Here is a 15756-nt window from a genome sequence, read left to right as displayed (position 1 = left end):
GGGGAAACAGGTGGTGTCCAAGACAAACTCATCAGGCTGCCTCCTCTGTGTATTTTTCTCTATAAAATTACCAAATATTTTAAATGAAAAAAAATAGTGTAATTAAAAAAAAAAGACTACCCTTTCATCTCTTTCAAAATAAATAGATACTGACACTCTGCTATATCAGCTCCTGGTCTTTTTTTTTTTTTTTTACCAAATAATATGCACACAGACAGTGCCACCTTTGTATTCCTGAATTCTGCTCCATCCCCCTCCTTCCGATCCCAAGATGCTGCTTGCTTATATTTGATTGTAAGTCACCTCCATCTTTTCCACCAGATTCGTCAGCAATATGGAACCTAGAAACCAAACAGGTGTTTCAGAATTCCTTCTCCTGGCACTGACAGAGGATCCGGAAGCACAGCCTCTCCCTTTTAGCCTCTTTCTGTCCATGTATCTGGTCACTGTCCTGGGAAACCTACTCATCATCCTGGCTGTCAGCTCTGACCCCCACCTCGACACCCCCATGTACTTCTTTCTTTCCAATCTCTCCTTTACTGACATCTGTTTCAGCACCACCACGATCCCAAAGATGCTGGTGAACCTCCAAGCACAGAATCAGAGCATCACTTATGCAGGATGCCTCACCCAGGCCTACTTTGTCCTGATTTTTGCTAGTTTGGAAAGTTTTCTTCTTTCAGTAATGGCCTATGACCGCTATGTGGCCATTTGTCACCCACTGAGATACACAGCTATCGTAAATCCCCACTTCTGTGGCCTGCTGAGTCTAGCCTCCTTGCTCTTTAGCATTTTGGATGCCCTGCTCCACAGTCTGATGTTGTTGCGACTGTCCTTCTGCACAGACCTGGAAATTCCTTACTTCTTCTGTGAAGTTGTTCAGGTCATCAAAGTTGCCTATTCTGAAACCCTCATCAATAACATCATCTTATATTTTGCAGCTAGCATACTGGGTGTTCTTCCTTTCTCTGGAATCATTTTCTCTTATACTCAAATTGTCTCTTCCATTCTGAGAATACCTTCAGCAGGTGGAAAGTATAAAGCTTTTTCTACCTGTGGGTCTCACCTTTCAGTTGTTTGCTTGTTCTACGGGACAGCTTTTGGTGCGTATGTAAGTACGACATTTACACACTCTTCCAGGAAGACTGCAGTAGCTTCAATGCTGTACACTGTAGTAACTCCCATGATGAACCCCTTCATCTACAGCCTGAGAAACAGGGACATGAAGAGAGCCTTGAGGAGCATTATCAGGTACACACCTGCTTTTCAGTGATTATATTATCTACTTCGGGTTCGGATTTCTAGATTTCATCAAAGTGACGGTCACAGATGACTGCAACAGACTCAGCTGTCACATCCAGACTTCATGCTCAGAGATACCAAATAGACCGTCCCCAGACCTATTGTTAATAGAGGACTTATTATTAATAGACCTTTCCATAGAATCAATACAGAAGACATCTACTTCCATCTGATCACTGAGAATAGTATCATATCCATTTCTAACGAAAGTTCTGTTTGGGAGAAAATAATTACTGTGAGAGCTTTAGATTGACAATGTAGAGTAGATTTTCTGTTGGGAAGTTAACTCCTATAACCACTACAAGCACTTACTACGTTGCCTGGCACCTAATACTTGATAAAATTTAACTAGGACCACTGTGTTCTATATGTTGCCTTTATATATAAGGCTTATTTTCTACTTTCTCCAGGAGTTTTTTTGGTTTACCATTATTGTAGTATAGCACGTTTTTCTCATCTTAGTAATTAAATCAAATGAATAATTGTTGAGCAGGCAGGGTAGAGTTGGTAGTCTGTTTTGGAACCACATTTGCTTGGATCCTTAAAAAACCAAAAACAAAAAAATACTGATCAGCGCGTATATGAGATGTTACTTTTCTCCTTAGTCACCTTATTTTGTAGTTTTTCTTTCTCATCTCTGGTGAGTCCACAGAGGCTAAGTAAAATTATTAGAATCATTGAAGTCTTAGGGGATTGGCTGTACTCTTAGGAATCTCATACAAAGTTTGTAATGTATATTTATGAGGAAAAGAATTTTTCTATGGACATGAACTTTATTTTGAGGAAGATGTATACAGTGTAAAATAGAATGGGACAAAGGGGAAGTTGGCAGACTTAGGGAGATCACTTTTCCACAACTACAAAGAAGCAGAGCCATCAGTCAGAATCGTCTCCGGGTGCTGGGGTGACAACAAAACAAATCTTGTAGGAGAATTAATGATATGGCTGGAGAGACTTCTGATCACCATTGATAGTGGCAGTGGGATTGTGTTCAGCACTAAATCAGGAGGCAGCTCCTCACCAGACACACCAGGTATATTGTAGTGCAGAGTTGACTCCCTTTATGTTCATAAAACACTTGCAGAGATGAGTCACCTGAGGCCTTGTTCATACTGTGGGTTTCCGTACCTCACCCAAGACCTACTTTAATATCTGGGGAGTCATCTGAAGGATGAACATTCTAAATAATTACTTCTTTGAGATTCTGATGTATGCCAAAGTTTCAGAAGTATGGCTTTAATATTAGACAATAAGAGAATGGATTTAGAATCTAGAATAAGAAAGAATCTGGAAAGTGGAATCTTTTCAATTTTACTTATTATTAAAATATCATATGCAAAGTACAGTACGAAATGTATCAGTAGTTCTTAAAGAATAGTAGTATAATGAAAACTCATATACCCATGACCTGGGTTATAAAATAATGACATCATCACCATATAATTCAATGAATACTCTCCCAGTCTTTTGCCCTGTACCCGCCTGGTGGCAAACACTATCTTGAAATCTATATTTATCGTTTTCTCTGAAGTTCTTCTATTTTTTGAATCTTATTGTTATCGATTTAATTGTGCCTCCTAAAAAGATAGGTTGAAGTCTTAACTCCTGTAAATGTGACTTTGTATGGAAATAAGATCTTTGAAGACATTATGGGTTAACATGAGGTCATACAGTAATAGGGAGCATCCTAAACCAATATGAGTGGTGTCCTTATAAAAGAGAAGATATTGAGACAGAGAGTCAAAGAAAGAGGAGGTCATGTGAAGACAAAGGAATAGATGGAGTTATGCTGGAGCTGCAAGCCAAAAAGTTCATAAGGATACCAGAAATTGGGAGAGAGAAGAAAGGATCTTCCCTCAGAGATCCAGAGAGTACATAGTCCTGTTGACAGCCTGAATTTGGACTTTTAGCCTCCACAACTTTGAGACAATAATTTTTTTTTTCTAATTTTAAGCCTCCCATTTTGTGGTAGTTTGATACTACAGCCCTGTATAATTCCTATTGTTTTAAGTGATTCTAACTCATAGCAACCCTAAGTGACAGAGTACAATTGTCCCATAGGTTTTTTTTTTTTTTAATTAGTTTTTATTGTGCTTTAAGTGAAAGTTTACAAATCAGGTCAGTCCCTCATAAAAAATTTACATACACCTTGCTATAGACTTCTAATTGCTCTCCCTCTGATGAGATAGCACAGTACTTCCCTCCCCTCCCTCTCCTCGTGTATGTTCGGGTAGCTTCTGACTACCTCTGCCATCTCATCTCCCCTCCAGACAGGAGATGCCAACATAGTCTGATGTGGAGACTTGATCCAAGAAGCTTGTTCTTCACCAGTGTCATTTTCCATCCCCTATTCCAGTCTAATCCGTGTCTGAAGAGTTGGTTTGGGAACAGTGCCTGCCCTGGGGTAACAGAAGGTCTGGGGCCCATGGCCTCCGGGATTCCTCCAGTCCCAGTATGACCATTAAATCTGGTCTTTTTATGAGAATTTGGGGTCTGCATCCCACTGCTACCCTGCTCCCTCAGGGTTTCTCTGTTGAGTTCCCTGTCAGGGCAGTCATCAGTTGTGGCCAGGTACCATCTAGCTGTTCTGGTCTCAGGCTGATGTAATCTCTGGTTTATGTGGTCCTTTTTCTCTCTTAGGCTCATAATTATTTTGTGCCTTTGCTGTTCTTCATTCTTCCGTGTTCCAGGTGGGCTGAGACCCATTGATGCATCTTAGATAGCCGCTTGTTAGTGTTTAAGACCGCAGACGCAACTCTCCAAGGTGGGATGCAGAATGTTTTCTTAATAGATTTTATTACGCCAATTGACTTAGACGTCCCCTGAAACCATAGCCCTCAAGCCCCTGCCCCTGCTATGCTGGCCTTTGAGGTGTTCAGTTTTTTAAGGAAACTTCTTTGTTTTTGGTTTAGTCCATTTGTGTTGACCTCTCCTTTATTGTGTATTGTCTTTCCCTTCACCTAAAATGAAACATATCTAGTATCTAACTAGTGAATACCCCTCTCCCTCTTTCCCGCCCTGCTCCCTCTCGTAACCATCAAAGAGTATTTTCTTCTCTGCTTAAACTGTTTCTCCAGTTCTTATAATAGTGGTCTTATACAATATTTGTCCTTTTGCAATTGACTGATTTCACTCAGCATAATGCCTTCCAGATTTCTCCATGTTATGAAATGTTTCATGGATTCAACATTGTTCTTAATTGATGCATAGTATTCCTTCGTGTGAATATACCATAGTTTATTTATCCATTCATCCATTGATGGGCACCTTGGTTGCTTCCAACTTTTTGCTATTGTAAACACTGCTGCCATGAATATGGGTGTGCATATATCGCTTCGTGTAAAGGCTCTTATTTCTCTAGGATATATTCCAAGGAGTGGGATTGCTGGATCATTTTTTTATGGTAGTTCTACTTCTAGCTTTTTAAGGAAGCGCCAAATCAATTTCCAAAGTGGTCGTACCATTTTACATTCCCACCAGCAGTGTATAAGTGTTCCAATCTCTCCACAGCCTCTCCAACATTTATTATTTTGTGTTTTTTGGATTAATATCAGCCTTGTTGGAGTGAGATGGAATCTCATTGTACTTTTGATTTGCATTTCTCTAATGGCTAATGATTGAGAGCATTTCCTCATGTATCAGCTGCCTGAATGTCTTCTTTGGTGAAGTGCCTGTTCATATTCTTTACCCATTTTTTTAATTGGGTTATTTGTCTTTTTGTGGTTGAGATTTAGCAGAATCATGTAGATTTTAGAGATCAGGCGCTGGTCAGAGATGTCGTAGCCAAAAACTTGTTCCCAGTCTGTAGGTAGTCTTTTTGCTCTTTTGGCGAAGTCTTTGGATGAGCATAGGTGTTTGAATTTTTAGGAGCTCCCAGTTATCTGGTTTCTCTTCAGCATTTTTAGTAATGTTTTGTATTCTGTTTATGCCATGTATTAGGGTCCTACCATTGTCCCTATTTTTTCTTCCATGATCTTTATCGTTTTAGACTTTATACTTAGGTCTTTGATTCATTTTGAGTTAGTTTTTGTGCATGGTGTGAGGTATGGGTCTTGCTTCATTTTTTTGCAGATAGATATCCAGTTATGCCAGCACCATTTGTTAAAAAGACTATCTTTTCCCCAATTAACTGATACTGGATCTTTGTCAAATACCAGCTGCTCATATGTGGATGGATTTATGTCTGGATTCTCAATTCTGTTCCAATGCTCTATGTGCCTGTAGTTTTACCAGTACCAGACTATTTTGACTACTGTGGCTGTATAATAGGTTCTAAAATCAGGTAGAGTGAGGTCTCCCACTTTGTTCTTCTTTTTCAGTGATGCTTTACTTATCCGGGGCTTCTTTCCCTTCCATGTGAAGTTGGTGATTTGTTTCTCCATCTCGTTAAAAAATGTCATTGGAATTTGGATTGGAATTGCATTGTATCTATAGATGGCTTTTGGTACAATAGACATTTTTACAATGTTAAGTCTTCCTATCCATGAGCAAGGTATGTTTTTCCACTTATGTAGGTCTCTTTTGGTTTTTTGCAGTAATACCTTGTAGTTTTCTTTGTATAGGTCTTTTACATCTCTGGTTAGATTTATTCCTAAGTGCTTTATCTTCTTGGGGGCTACTGTAAATAGTATTGATTTGGTAATTTCCTCTTTGATATTCTTTTAGTTGGTGTAGAGGAATCCAACTGATTTTGGTATGTTTATCTTGTAACCTGATACTCTGCTGAACTCCTCTATTAGTTTCAGTAGTTTTTTTTTGAGGATTCTTTAGGGTTTTCTGTGTATAAGATCATGTAATCTGCAAATAGAGATATTTTTACTTCTTCCTTACCAATCTGGATGCCCTTTATCTACCCTAATTGCTCTGGTTAGGACCTCCAGCACAATGTTGAATAAGAGTGGTGATAAGGGGCATACTTGTCTGGTTCCTGTTCTCAAGAGGAATGCTTTCAGAATCTCTCCATTAAGAACGATGTTGGCTGTTGGCTTTGTATGTTGTTGTTGTTAGGTGCCATCGAGTTGGTTCCAACTCACAGCGACCCTATGCACAACAGAACGAAACACTGCTGGGTCCTGTGCAATCCTTACAATCATTGTTATGCTTGAGCTCATTGTTGCAGGCACTGTGTCAATCCACCTCATTGAGGGTCTTCCTCTTTTCCGCTGACCCTGTACTCTGCCAAGCATGATGTCCTTCTCCAGGGATTGATCCCTTCTGACAATGTGTCCAGAGTACGTAAGACACAGTCTTGCCATCCTTGCCTCTAAGGAGCATTCTAGCTGCACTTCTTCCAAGACAGATTTGTTCATTCTTTTGGCAGTCCATGGTATATTCAATATTCTTCGCCAACACCAGAATTCAAAGGCGTCAACTCTTCTTTAGTCTTCCTTATTCATTGTCCAGTTTTCACATGCATATGATGTGACTGAAAATACCATGGCTTGGGTCAGGTGCACCTTAGTCTTCAGGGTGACATCTTTGCTCTTCAACACTTTGAAGAGGTCTTTTGCAGCAGATTTGCCCAATGCAATGCATCTTTTGATTTCTTGACTGCTGCTTCCATGGCTGTTGATTGCGGATCCAAGTAAAATGAAGTCCTTGACAACTTCAATCTTTTCTCCTTTTATCATGATGTTGCTCATTGGTCCAGTTGTGAGGATTTTTGTTTTCTTTATGTTGAGGCATAATGGCTTTGTATAAATGCCCTTAATGTTGAGGAATTTTCCTTCTATTCTTATTTTGCTGAGAGTTTTTATCACGAATGGGTGTTGGGCTTTGTCAAATGCCTTTTCTGCATCAGTTGATAAAATCGGGTGGTTCTTGTCTTCCGTTTTATTTATATGGTGGATCACATTAATTGTTTTTTTAATATGGAATCATCCTTGCATAAATGGTATAAATCTCACTTGGTCATGGTGAATTATTTTTTTAGATATGTTGTTGAATTCTATTGGCTAGAATTTTGTTGAGGATTTTTCCATCTATGTTCATGACGGATATAGGTCTGTAATTTTCTTTTTTTGTGGTGTCTTTACCTGGTTTTGGTATCAGGGATATGCTGGCTTCATAGAATGAGTTAGGGAGTATTCCATCCTTTTCCATGCTTTTAAATACCTTTTGTAGTAGTGGTGCTAACTCTTCTCTGAAAGTTTAGTAGAACTCTGCAGTGAAGCTGTCACGGCGAGGGCTTTTTTTTTGTTGGGAGTTTTTTGATCACCTTTTCAATCTCTTCTTTTGTTATGGGTCTATTTAGTTGTTCTACCTCTGTTTGTGTCAGTTTAAGTAGGTAGTGTGTTTCCAGGAATTCATCCTTTTCTTTTAGCTTTTCACATTTGTTACAGTACAATTTTTCATAGTAATCTGATATGATTCTTTTACTTCCAGTCGGGTCTGTTATGATATGGCCCATCTCATTTTTTATTCTGGTTATTTGTTTCCTTTCACGTGTATCTTTAGTCAGTTGGGCCAATGGTTTATCAATTTTGTTAACTTTTTGTCTTGTTAACTCTTTCAATTGTTTTTCTGTTTTGTAATTCATTTAATTCTGCTCTAATTTTTATTGTTTGTTTTCTTCTGGTGCCTGGCGGTTTCTTTTGTTGTTCACTTTCTATTTGTTCAAGTTGTAGGGACAGTTCTCTGATTTTGGCTCTTTCTTCTTTTTGTATGTGTGCATTTACTAATATAAATTGACCTCTGAGCACTGCTTTTGCTGTGTCCCAAAGGTTCTGACAGGAAGTGCTTTCATTCTCATTGGATTCTATGAATTTCTTTATTCCCTCCTTAATGTCTTCTAACCCAGTCTTTTTTGAGCAGGGTATTGTTCAGTTTCCAAGTATTTGATTTCTTTTCCCTGGTTTTTCTGTTATTGAGCCTTATGGTCTGAGCTGTTACCCGGTATATGAGCCTATGAGTACATTCACTATTCTTGAATAGAATCAGCTCAGGTGTCCTGATAGTGGGTCACCTAGTGCGTGGTGTAGGCTCTCACCTACTATCTTAGAGGAGTAGTGGTGATGGTTGTATGCACCAGTTTCTAGTAGCAGCAAGGGATCACACACTCCAAGGAGGGTAGGGTGCTGACAGCCTTCCCCCAAGTGCCAGTGAGGAAGGAGCCTCTATGTTCTCTAGAGCACTCTGGTGGGTGGGCTCTACAGCTGTACCTTAGGCACCCAGTGGTTGTACCGCTAAAGATTGGTAGGTGTCACTATCCTCAGACCCCTTTAGCAGGTGGCTATGTGGTGTGGATGGAGTCTCAGCCCTCAGTTCCCTGCTGTGGATCAGTGAGGACTCTGTTTAATAGGTAGAGTGGTATTAGACCTCCAAAACTTATCTTTCCACTGCTAAGCTACAACAGTTACAGTCCGATCTCTAAAAGAATTGCCTTTGCATTAAAATAGCCACCTGGTTCCATACAGGAGTGATAGCCAAAAACTGTGTATCTCTTATGCCTGGATGGAGCTGGCTCTGTACTGTTATTCTAGTTTAGAGAACTCAGGAAAGGATTCTTCCCCCTATTGTTAATTGCTGCTTTTCCCAGGCCATGAGAATGGGTTAGAAAGAAAGAAAAAAAAAAAAATCCCGCAGAGCACTTCACTCTCTGGCTGGGGAATTCCAATGTTAATGAAGCCAGCTGTAGCGTGGTAAACTAGACAAAGTCACTTATCTTGTTTGGTGAGGACTGTTTTATCTGAGATTCCAGAGGGGTGTGTAGACTGTGTGTGCTGGCTGGGTCCTGCCGAGATTGCCCTGGGGTTAGGGCAGCCTCCCGTGCTTGCCTTGTCTCAGGAAGCCACAGTCAGCCCCACCACTGTGGCCCCAAGGCTCCGCAAGGACTCAGGTCCAGGGCATGGCTCGCCAGGCCCGGAACTGGTCGCTGCTTCAGCATGAGATTCTCGCTCCCCTGTCACTCAGGTCAATTCCTTAGTTCTGTGTTTGATGGTCACAATTCATAGACTGTCATGTATGTAATCGATTCACTTGTTTTTTTCAAGCCTTTTTTGCAAGAGGGATCAGCAGAAGCTTCTGCCTAGTCAGCCATCTTGGTCCCACCTCCATAGGGCTTTACTGGCTGTAATCCTTGCAGAAACAAATCACCAGGTCTTCCTGTCATAGGGCTTTTGGGTGGTTTCAAACCACCATCCTTTTGGCTGGAAGCCAAGTGTTTAATCATTGAGCCACCAAGACTCCTTTGGTACACCTATGGAGTTGCCAGTAATTGATTGTACTTGCTCTACAAAACTGGCCATATGATTCAAGATAGTTGTTTTATCACTCCTGGGTGTATTCCTGTCTAATTTATAAATTTCACTATTTTTAAACTTATTAATAGTGAAATTTCAATGAATGAATGATGTGTCCTGATTGTGCTTTTGAAATTCAATCATGTTGCTGTGTGTAATTGTAATTTATTTGTTTTCAATGCTGTATATTTTTACATTGTGTATGGTGAGATTACAAAATATGTATTCCTTCTGATGTTGATGGAAATTTTGGTAGCTAATTTGCTATTAGGAATAAATCTGTTTGAATATATTCTTATATGTCTCTTGGTGGGAACTGGAGAGCATTTCATACCTGGGGTGGAATTTTGGGGTGTAGGGAAGTACCTACTCTGCTTTGAGAACTTCCAAAGAGTTTTCTTCAGTGGATGAACCAATTCAAACATCCGTAAGAAGTTCCTGATGATCCGTATCATTGCTGATACATTTTCACTTACTCTATTTAGTGGATGTGAAAATTATTTCATTTAGATTATTTCATGACATTTCTTTTATTATTGATGAAGCCAAGCACCTTCTCACATGTTTAAGATCCATTTATTTTTCCTTTTGAGGAAATTTCCTCTCTGGTATTTCTATTGAGCTGTTTATCCTTTTTTTACTAATTCGTACCAATTCTTTATACAACCAGTAAGTAAACCTTTGTCAGTTATATGCATAGCTATTTCTTCTTTAGATGAGTGGATTTTTTTTTTTTTTGCATATGAACATAGGTGCTTAGTTTTGGTATAGTTTTATTTCTCCTAATTTTCCTTAATGGATTGTGCTCAACGGATCTCGTTTTTGAAACTACTAATTACCTTAGTCTAAAGAATTTATAGTTTTTCTTTTACTTTTGAAACCTGGACCCACCTGTAATTTATTTTTGCCTTTGATATGATGCAGGAATTCAAATTCATTTTTACGTTGCAGAATATTTTATTAAATAATCCATCCATTCACTGTAATGGCACTTCTGCAATAAATAAAGTGTCCCTTTATGTGCTGGTCTTTATATGGACTGTCTCTTGATCAATAAGTCGTTTGTATCTATCCATGTACTCCAATTGCAGGTCTTAATTATTTTAACCTAATAGTCAGCTAAGAATACATGTGTTGTCATAACAATTTCCAACCTTATTCAGTTAGAACCACAGAGGTATCACAGGTTGAACGCTTTCTTGATAATTTGCAATTTACTACAAAAATCTTGACAGCAAAGAGCCATAATTTCAACTTACAGAGTGTAATATGGAAAAATATATATATACTGAAGCTAGTAGTCTGGAATTAGGAAAAGTTGGAAAGCAAATGTCTATTACATACTCAGTCCATTTTGATTACAAACACTGTATTAGAAAGCGCTGAATACATTTTCAGAAAAGACATCAACGTTCAATGAGCCATATGTAGAATTAGCTTTTAGAATCTGTATTTTTAGGGTACATTTGCTATACTATCACTTGTATTCATACAAGATATATATATCAACAAAATAAACTATCTTTTAAGCCTAAACATGGTATCAGTCTTCTTGATATTGTTATTAGGATAGGGGTGCCTTCAAATGCACCTAAAGAAAGAAGACTAGGATTCATTAACAGAAGGGAGGTTTGTCCACATGTGCCAAGGGCCTGAAAAGGGTGTGAGCAGGAAGAATTGGGGGGAGAGGATGGCATATTCCTGGTGTGGGTATGGGAATTATCCAATGTAAAATGCTTCCTTCTTTGAGCCTTGTTCCTCAAGGATTTGGAATACTCTAAGATCAGAATAGAGCCCTGGTTGCACAGTGAGTAAGAGCTATGTCTGCTAACCAAAAGGTCTGCAGTTTGAATCCACCAGTCACTCCTTGGGAACCCTACAGGGCCATTCTACTTTGTCCTATAGGGTTGCTATGAGTCGGAATGGACTAGGAGGGAATGGGTTTGGTTTGGTTTTGGAAGATCAGAATGATAGCAAAAAACATTTACTAATGAAGAACTTTGGCTATGGAATGCTCAAGGGCCATAAAGACTGCAAAGAGTACACCTTTGACAACACATTCAACAGCCCTTTCAAGGTCCATGGACTGTGCACCTGAGCCCTGAGACAGTCCATATAAAGACCAGCACATAAAGGGACACTTTATTTATTGCAGAAGTGCCATTACAGTGAGTGGATGGATTATTTAATAAAAGATTCTGCAACATAAAAATGAATTTGAATTCCTGTATCAAAGGAAAGGCAAGCACCTGTGCACATTTCTCATCCTTGTAAAACCCATAATGTTTTTTTTTTTAATTTTACCATGGTAAAATATATATAACAAAACATTTGCCATTTAAACCATTTTTTTAATAATTTTTATTGAGCTTTAAGTGAACATTTATAAATCAAGTCAGTCTGTCACATATAAGCTTATATACACCTTACTTCCTACTCCTACTTACTCTTCCCCTAATGAGTCAGCTCTTCCAGTCTCTCCTTTCATGACAATTTTGCCAGTTTCTAACCCTCTCTCTACCCTCCCATCTCCCCTCCAGACAGGAGATGCCAACACACTCTCAAGTGTCCACCTGATACAAGTAGCTCACTCTTCATCAGCATTTCTCTCCAACCCATTGTCCAGTCCCTTCCATGTCTGATGGGTTGTCTTCAGGAATGATTCCTGTCCTGGGCCAACAGAAGTTTTGGGACCATGACCACTGGGATTCTTCTAGTCTCAGTCAGACCATTAAGTCTGGTCTTTTTATAAGAATTTGGGGTCTGCATCCCACTGATCTCCTGCTCCCTCAGGGGTTCTCTGTTGTGCTCCCTGACAGGGCAGTCATAGGTTGTGGCCTGGTACCATCTAGTTCTTCTGGTTTCAGGATGATGTAAGTCTCTGGTTCATGTGGCCCTTTCTGTCTCTTGGGCTCTTAGTTATCGTGTGACCTTGGTGTTCTTCATTCTCCTTTGATCCAGGTACGTTGAGACTAATTGATGCATCTTAGATGGCCACTTGTTAGCATTTAAGACCCCAGACACCACATTTCAAAGTGAGATGCAGACTGTTTTCATAATAGAATTATTTTGCCAGTTGACTTAGAAGTCCCCTTAAGCCATAGTCCCCAAAACCCGCCCTTGCTCCGCTGACCTTTGAAGCATTCAGTCTATCCTGGAAACTTCTTTGCTTTTGGTCCAGTCCAGTTGAGCTGACCTTCCATGTATTGAGTATTGTCCTTCCCTTCACCTAAAGTAGTTCTTATCTACTAACTAATAAGTAAATAACATTCTTCCACCCTCCCTCCTTCCCCCCCACGTAACCACAAAAGTATGTGTTCTCAGTTTATACCATTTCTCAAGATCTTATAATAGTGGTCTTATACAAAATTTGTCCTTTTGCCTCTGACTAATTTCACTCAGCATAATGCCTTCCAGGTTCCTCCATGTTATGAAATGTTTCACGGATTCTTCACTGTTCTTTATCGATGCGTAGTATTCCATTGTGTGAATATACCACAATTTATTTAACCATTCATCCGTTGATGGACACCTTGGTTGCTTCCAGCTTTTTGCTATTGTAAACAGAGCCGGAATAAACATGGGAGTACATATATCTGTTCGTGTGAAGGCTCTTATTTCTCTAGGGTATATTCCTAGGAGTGGGATTTCTGGGTTGTATGGTAGTTCTATTTCTAACTTTTAAGAAAACACCAGATAGATTTCCAAAGTGGTTGTACCATCTTACGTTCTCACCAGCAGTGTATAAGAGTTCCAATCTTTCCGAAGCTTCTCCAACATTTATTATTTTGTGTTTTTTGGATTAATGCCAGCCTTGTTGGAGTGAGATGGAATCTCATTGTAGTTTTAGTTTGCATTTCTCTAATGGCCAATAATCGAGAGCATTTTCTCATGTATCTGTTAGCTGCCTGAATATCTTCTTTAGTGAAGTGAGTATTCATATCCTTTGCCCACTTCTTGATTGGGTTGTTTGTCTATTTGTGGTTGAGTTTTAACAGAATCATATAGACTTTAGAGATCAGGCACTGGTCGGAGTTGTCATAGCTGAAAATTCTTTCCCAATCTGTAGGTGGTCTTTTTACTCTTTTGGTGAAGTCTTTAGATGAGCATAGGTGTTTGATTTTTAGGAGCTCCCAGTTATCTGGTTTCTCTTCATCATTTTTGGTAATGTTTTCTATTCTGTTTATGCCTTGTATTAGGGCTCCTAAGGTTGTCCCTATTTTTTCTTCCATGATCTTTATCATTTTAGTCTTTATGTTTAGGTCTTTGATCCACTTGGAGTTAGTTTTTGTGCATGGTATGAGGTATGGGTCCTGTTTCATTTTTTTGCAAATGGATATCCAGTTATGCCAGCACCATTTGTTAAAAAGACCCTCTTTTCCCCAATTAACTGACACTGGTCCTTTGTCAAATATCAGCTGCTCATATGTGGATGGACTTATATCTGGGTTCTCAATTCTGTTCCATTGGTCTATGTGCCTGTTGTTGTACCAGTACCAGGCTGTTTTGACTACTGTGGCTGTATAATATGTTCTAAAATCAGGTAGAGTGAGGTCTCCCACTTAGTTCTTCTTTTTCAGTAATGCTTTGCATATCCGAGGCTTCTTTCCCTTCCATGTGAAGTTGGTGATTTGTTTCTCCATCACATTAAAAAATGTCATTGGAATTTGGATCAGAAGTGCATTGTATATATAGACGGCTTTTGGTAGAATAGATATTTTCCTATGTTAAGTCTTCCTATCCATGAGTAAGGTATGTTTTTCCACTTAAGTAGGTCCTTATTAGTTTCTTGCACTAGTACTTCGTAGTTTTCTTCGTATAGGTCTTTTACGTCTTTGGTAAGATTTATTCCTAAGTATTTTACCTTCTTGGGGGCTACTGTGAATGGTATTAATTTGGTGATTTCCTCTTCGATGTTCTATTTGTTGATGTATAGGAATCCAAGTGATTTTTGTATGTTTATCTTATAACCTGAGATTCTGCCAAACTCTTCTATTAGTTTCAGTGGTTTTCTGGAGGATTCCTTAGGGTTTTCTGTGTATAAGATCATGTCATCTGCAAATAGAGATAATTTTACTTCCTCCTTGCCAATCCGGATGCCTTTTATTTAATGTCTAGCCTAATTGCCCTGGCTAGGACTTCTAGCACGATGTTGAATAAGAGCGGTGATAAAGGGCATCCTTGTCTGGTTCCCATTCCCAAGGGAAATGCTTTCAGGTTCTCTCCACTTAGAGTGATATTGGCTGTTGGCTTTGCATAGATGCCCTTTATTATGTTGAGGAATTTTCCTTCAATTCCTATTTTGGTGAGAGTTTTTATCATAAATGGGTGTTGGACTTTGTCAAATGCCTTTTCTGCATCAATTGATAAGATCATGTGGTTTTTGTCTTTTGTTTTATTTATATGGAGGATTACATTAATGGTTTTTCTAGCATACCTGGTATAAATCCCACTTGGTCGTGGTGGATTATTTTTTTGATATATTGTTGAATTCTATTGGCTAGAATTTTGTTGAGGATTTTTGCATCTATCTTCATGAGCGATGTAGGTCTGTAATTTTCTTTTTTTATGATGTCTTTACCTGGTTTTGGTATCAGGGAGATGGTGGCTTCATAGAATGAGTTGGGTAGTATTCCGTCATTTTCTATGCTTTGAAATACCTTTAGTAGTAGTGGTGTTAACTCTTCTGTGAAAGTTTGGTAGAACTCTGCAGTAAAGCCATCCGGGCCAGGGCTTTTTTTTGTTGGCAGTTATTGATTACCTTTTCAATCTCTTTTTTTGTTATGGGTCTATTTAGTTGTTCTACTTCTGATTGTGTTAGTTTAGGTAGGTAGTGTTTTTCTAGGAATTCATTGATTTCTTCTAGGTATTGCAAATTTGCTAGAGCACAATTTTTCATAAGAATCTGATATGATTCTTTTAATTTCAGTTGGGTCTGTTGTGATGTGGCCCATCTTGTTTCTTATTCGGGTTATTTGTTTCCTTTCCTGTATTTCTTTAGTCAGTCTGGCCAATGGTTTATCAATTTTGTTAATTTTTTCAAAGAACCAGCTTTTGGCTTTCTTAATTCTTTCAATTGTTTTTCTGTTCTCTAATTCATTTAGTTCAGCTCTAATTTTTATTATTTGTTTTCTTCTGGTGCCTGATGGATTCTTTTGTTGCTCACTTTCTATTTGTTCAACTTGTAGGGACAGTTCTCTGATTTTGGCTCTTT

At 38.9% G+C, this 15756-nt stretch overlaps 1 protein-coding gene across 1 annotated transcript; it reads left to right on the top strand.

Moving 5' to 3' along the window:
- The first annotated feature begins 203 nt into the window (after positions 1-203).
- On the top strand, positions 204-2552 carry LOC135230878 (olfactory receptor 7G1-like). The gene has a single exon (XM_064283114.1). The coding sequence runs from the start codon at positions 335-337 to the stop codon at positions 1271-1273; it is 939 nt and encodes a 312-aa protein (XP_064139184.1). The 5' UTR covers positions 204-334; the 3' UTR covers positions 1274-2552.
- Positions 2553-15756: the final 13204 nt, after the last annotated feature.

Source organism: Loxodonta africana, chromosome 3 (assembly GCF_030014295.1).
Source record: "Loxodonta africana isolate mLoxAfr1 chromosome 3, mLoxAfr1.hap2, whole genome shotgun sequence".
Lineage (NCBI taxonomy): Eukaryota > Metazoa > Chordata > Mammalia > Proboscidea > Elephantidae > Loxodonta > Loxodonta africana.
This window is presented reverse-complemented; position numbering and strand designations above follow the sequence as displayed.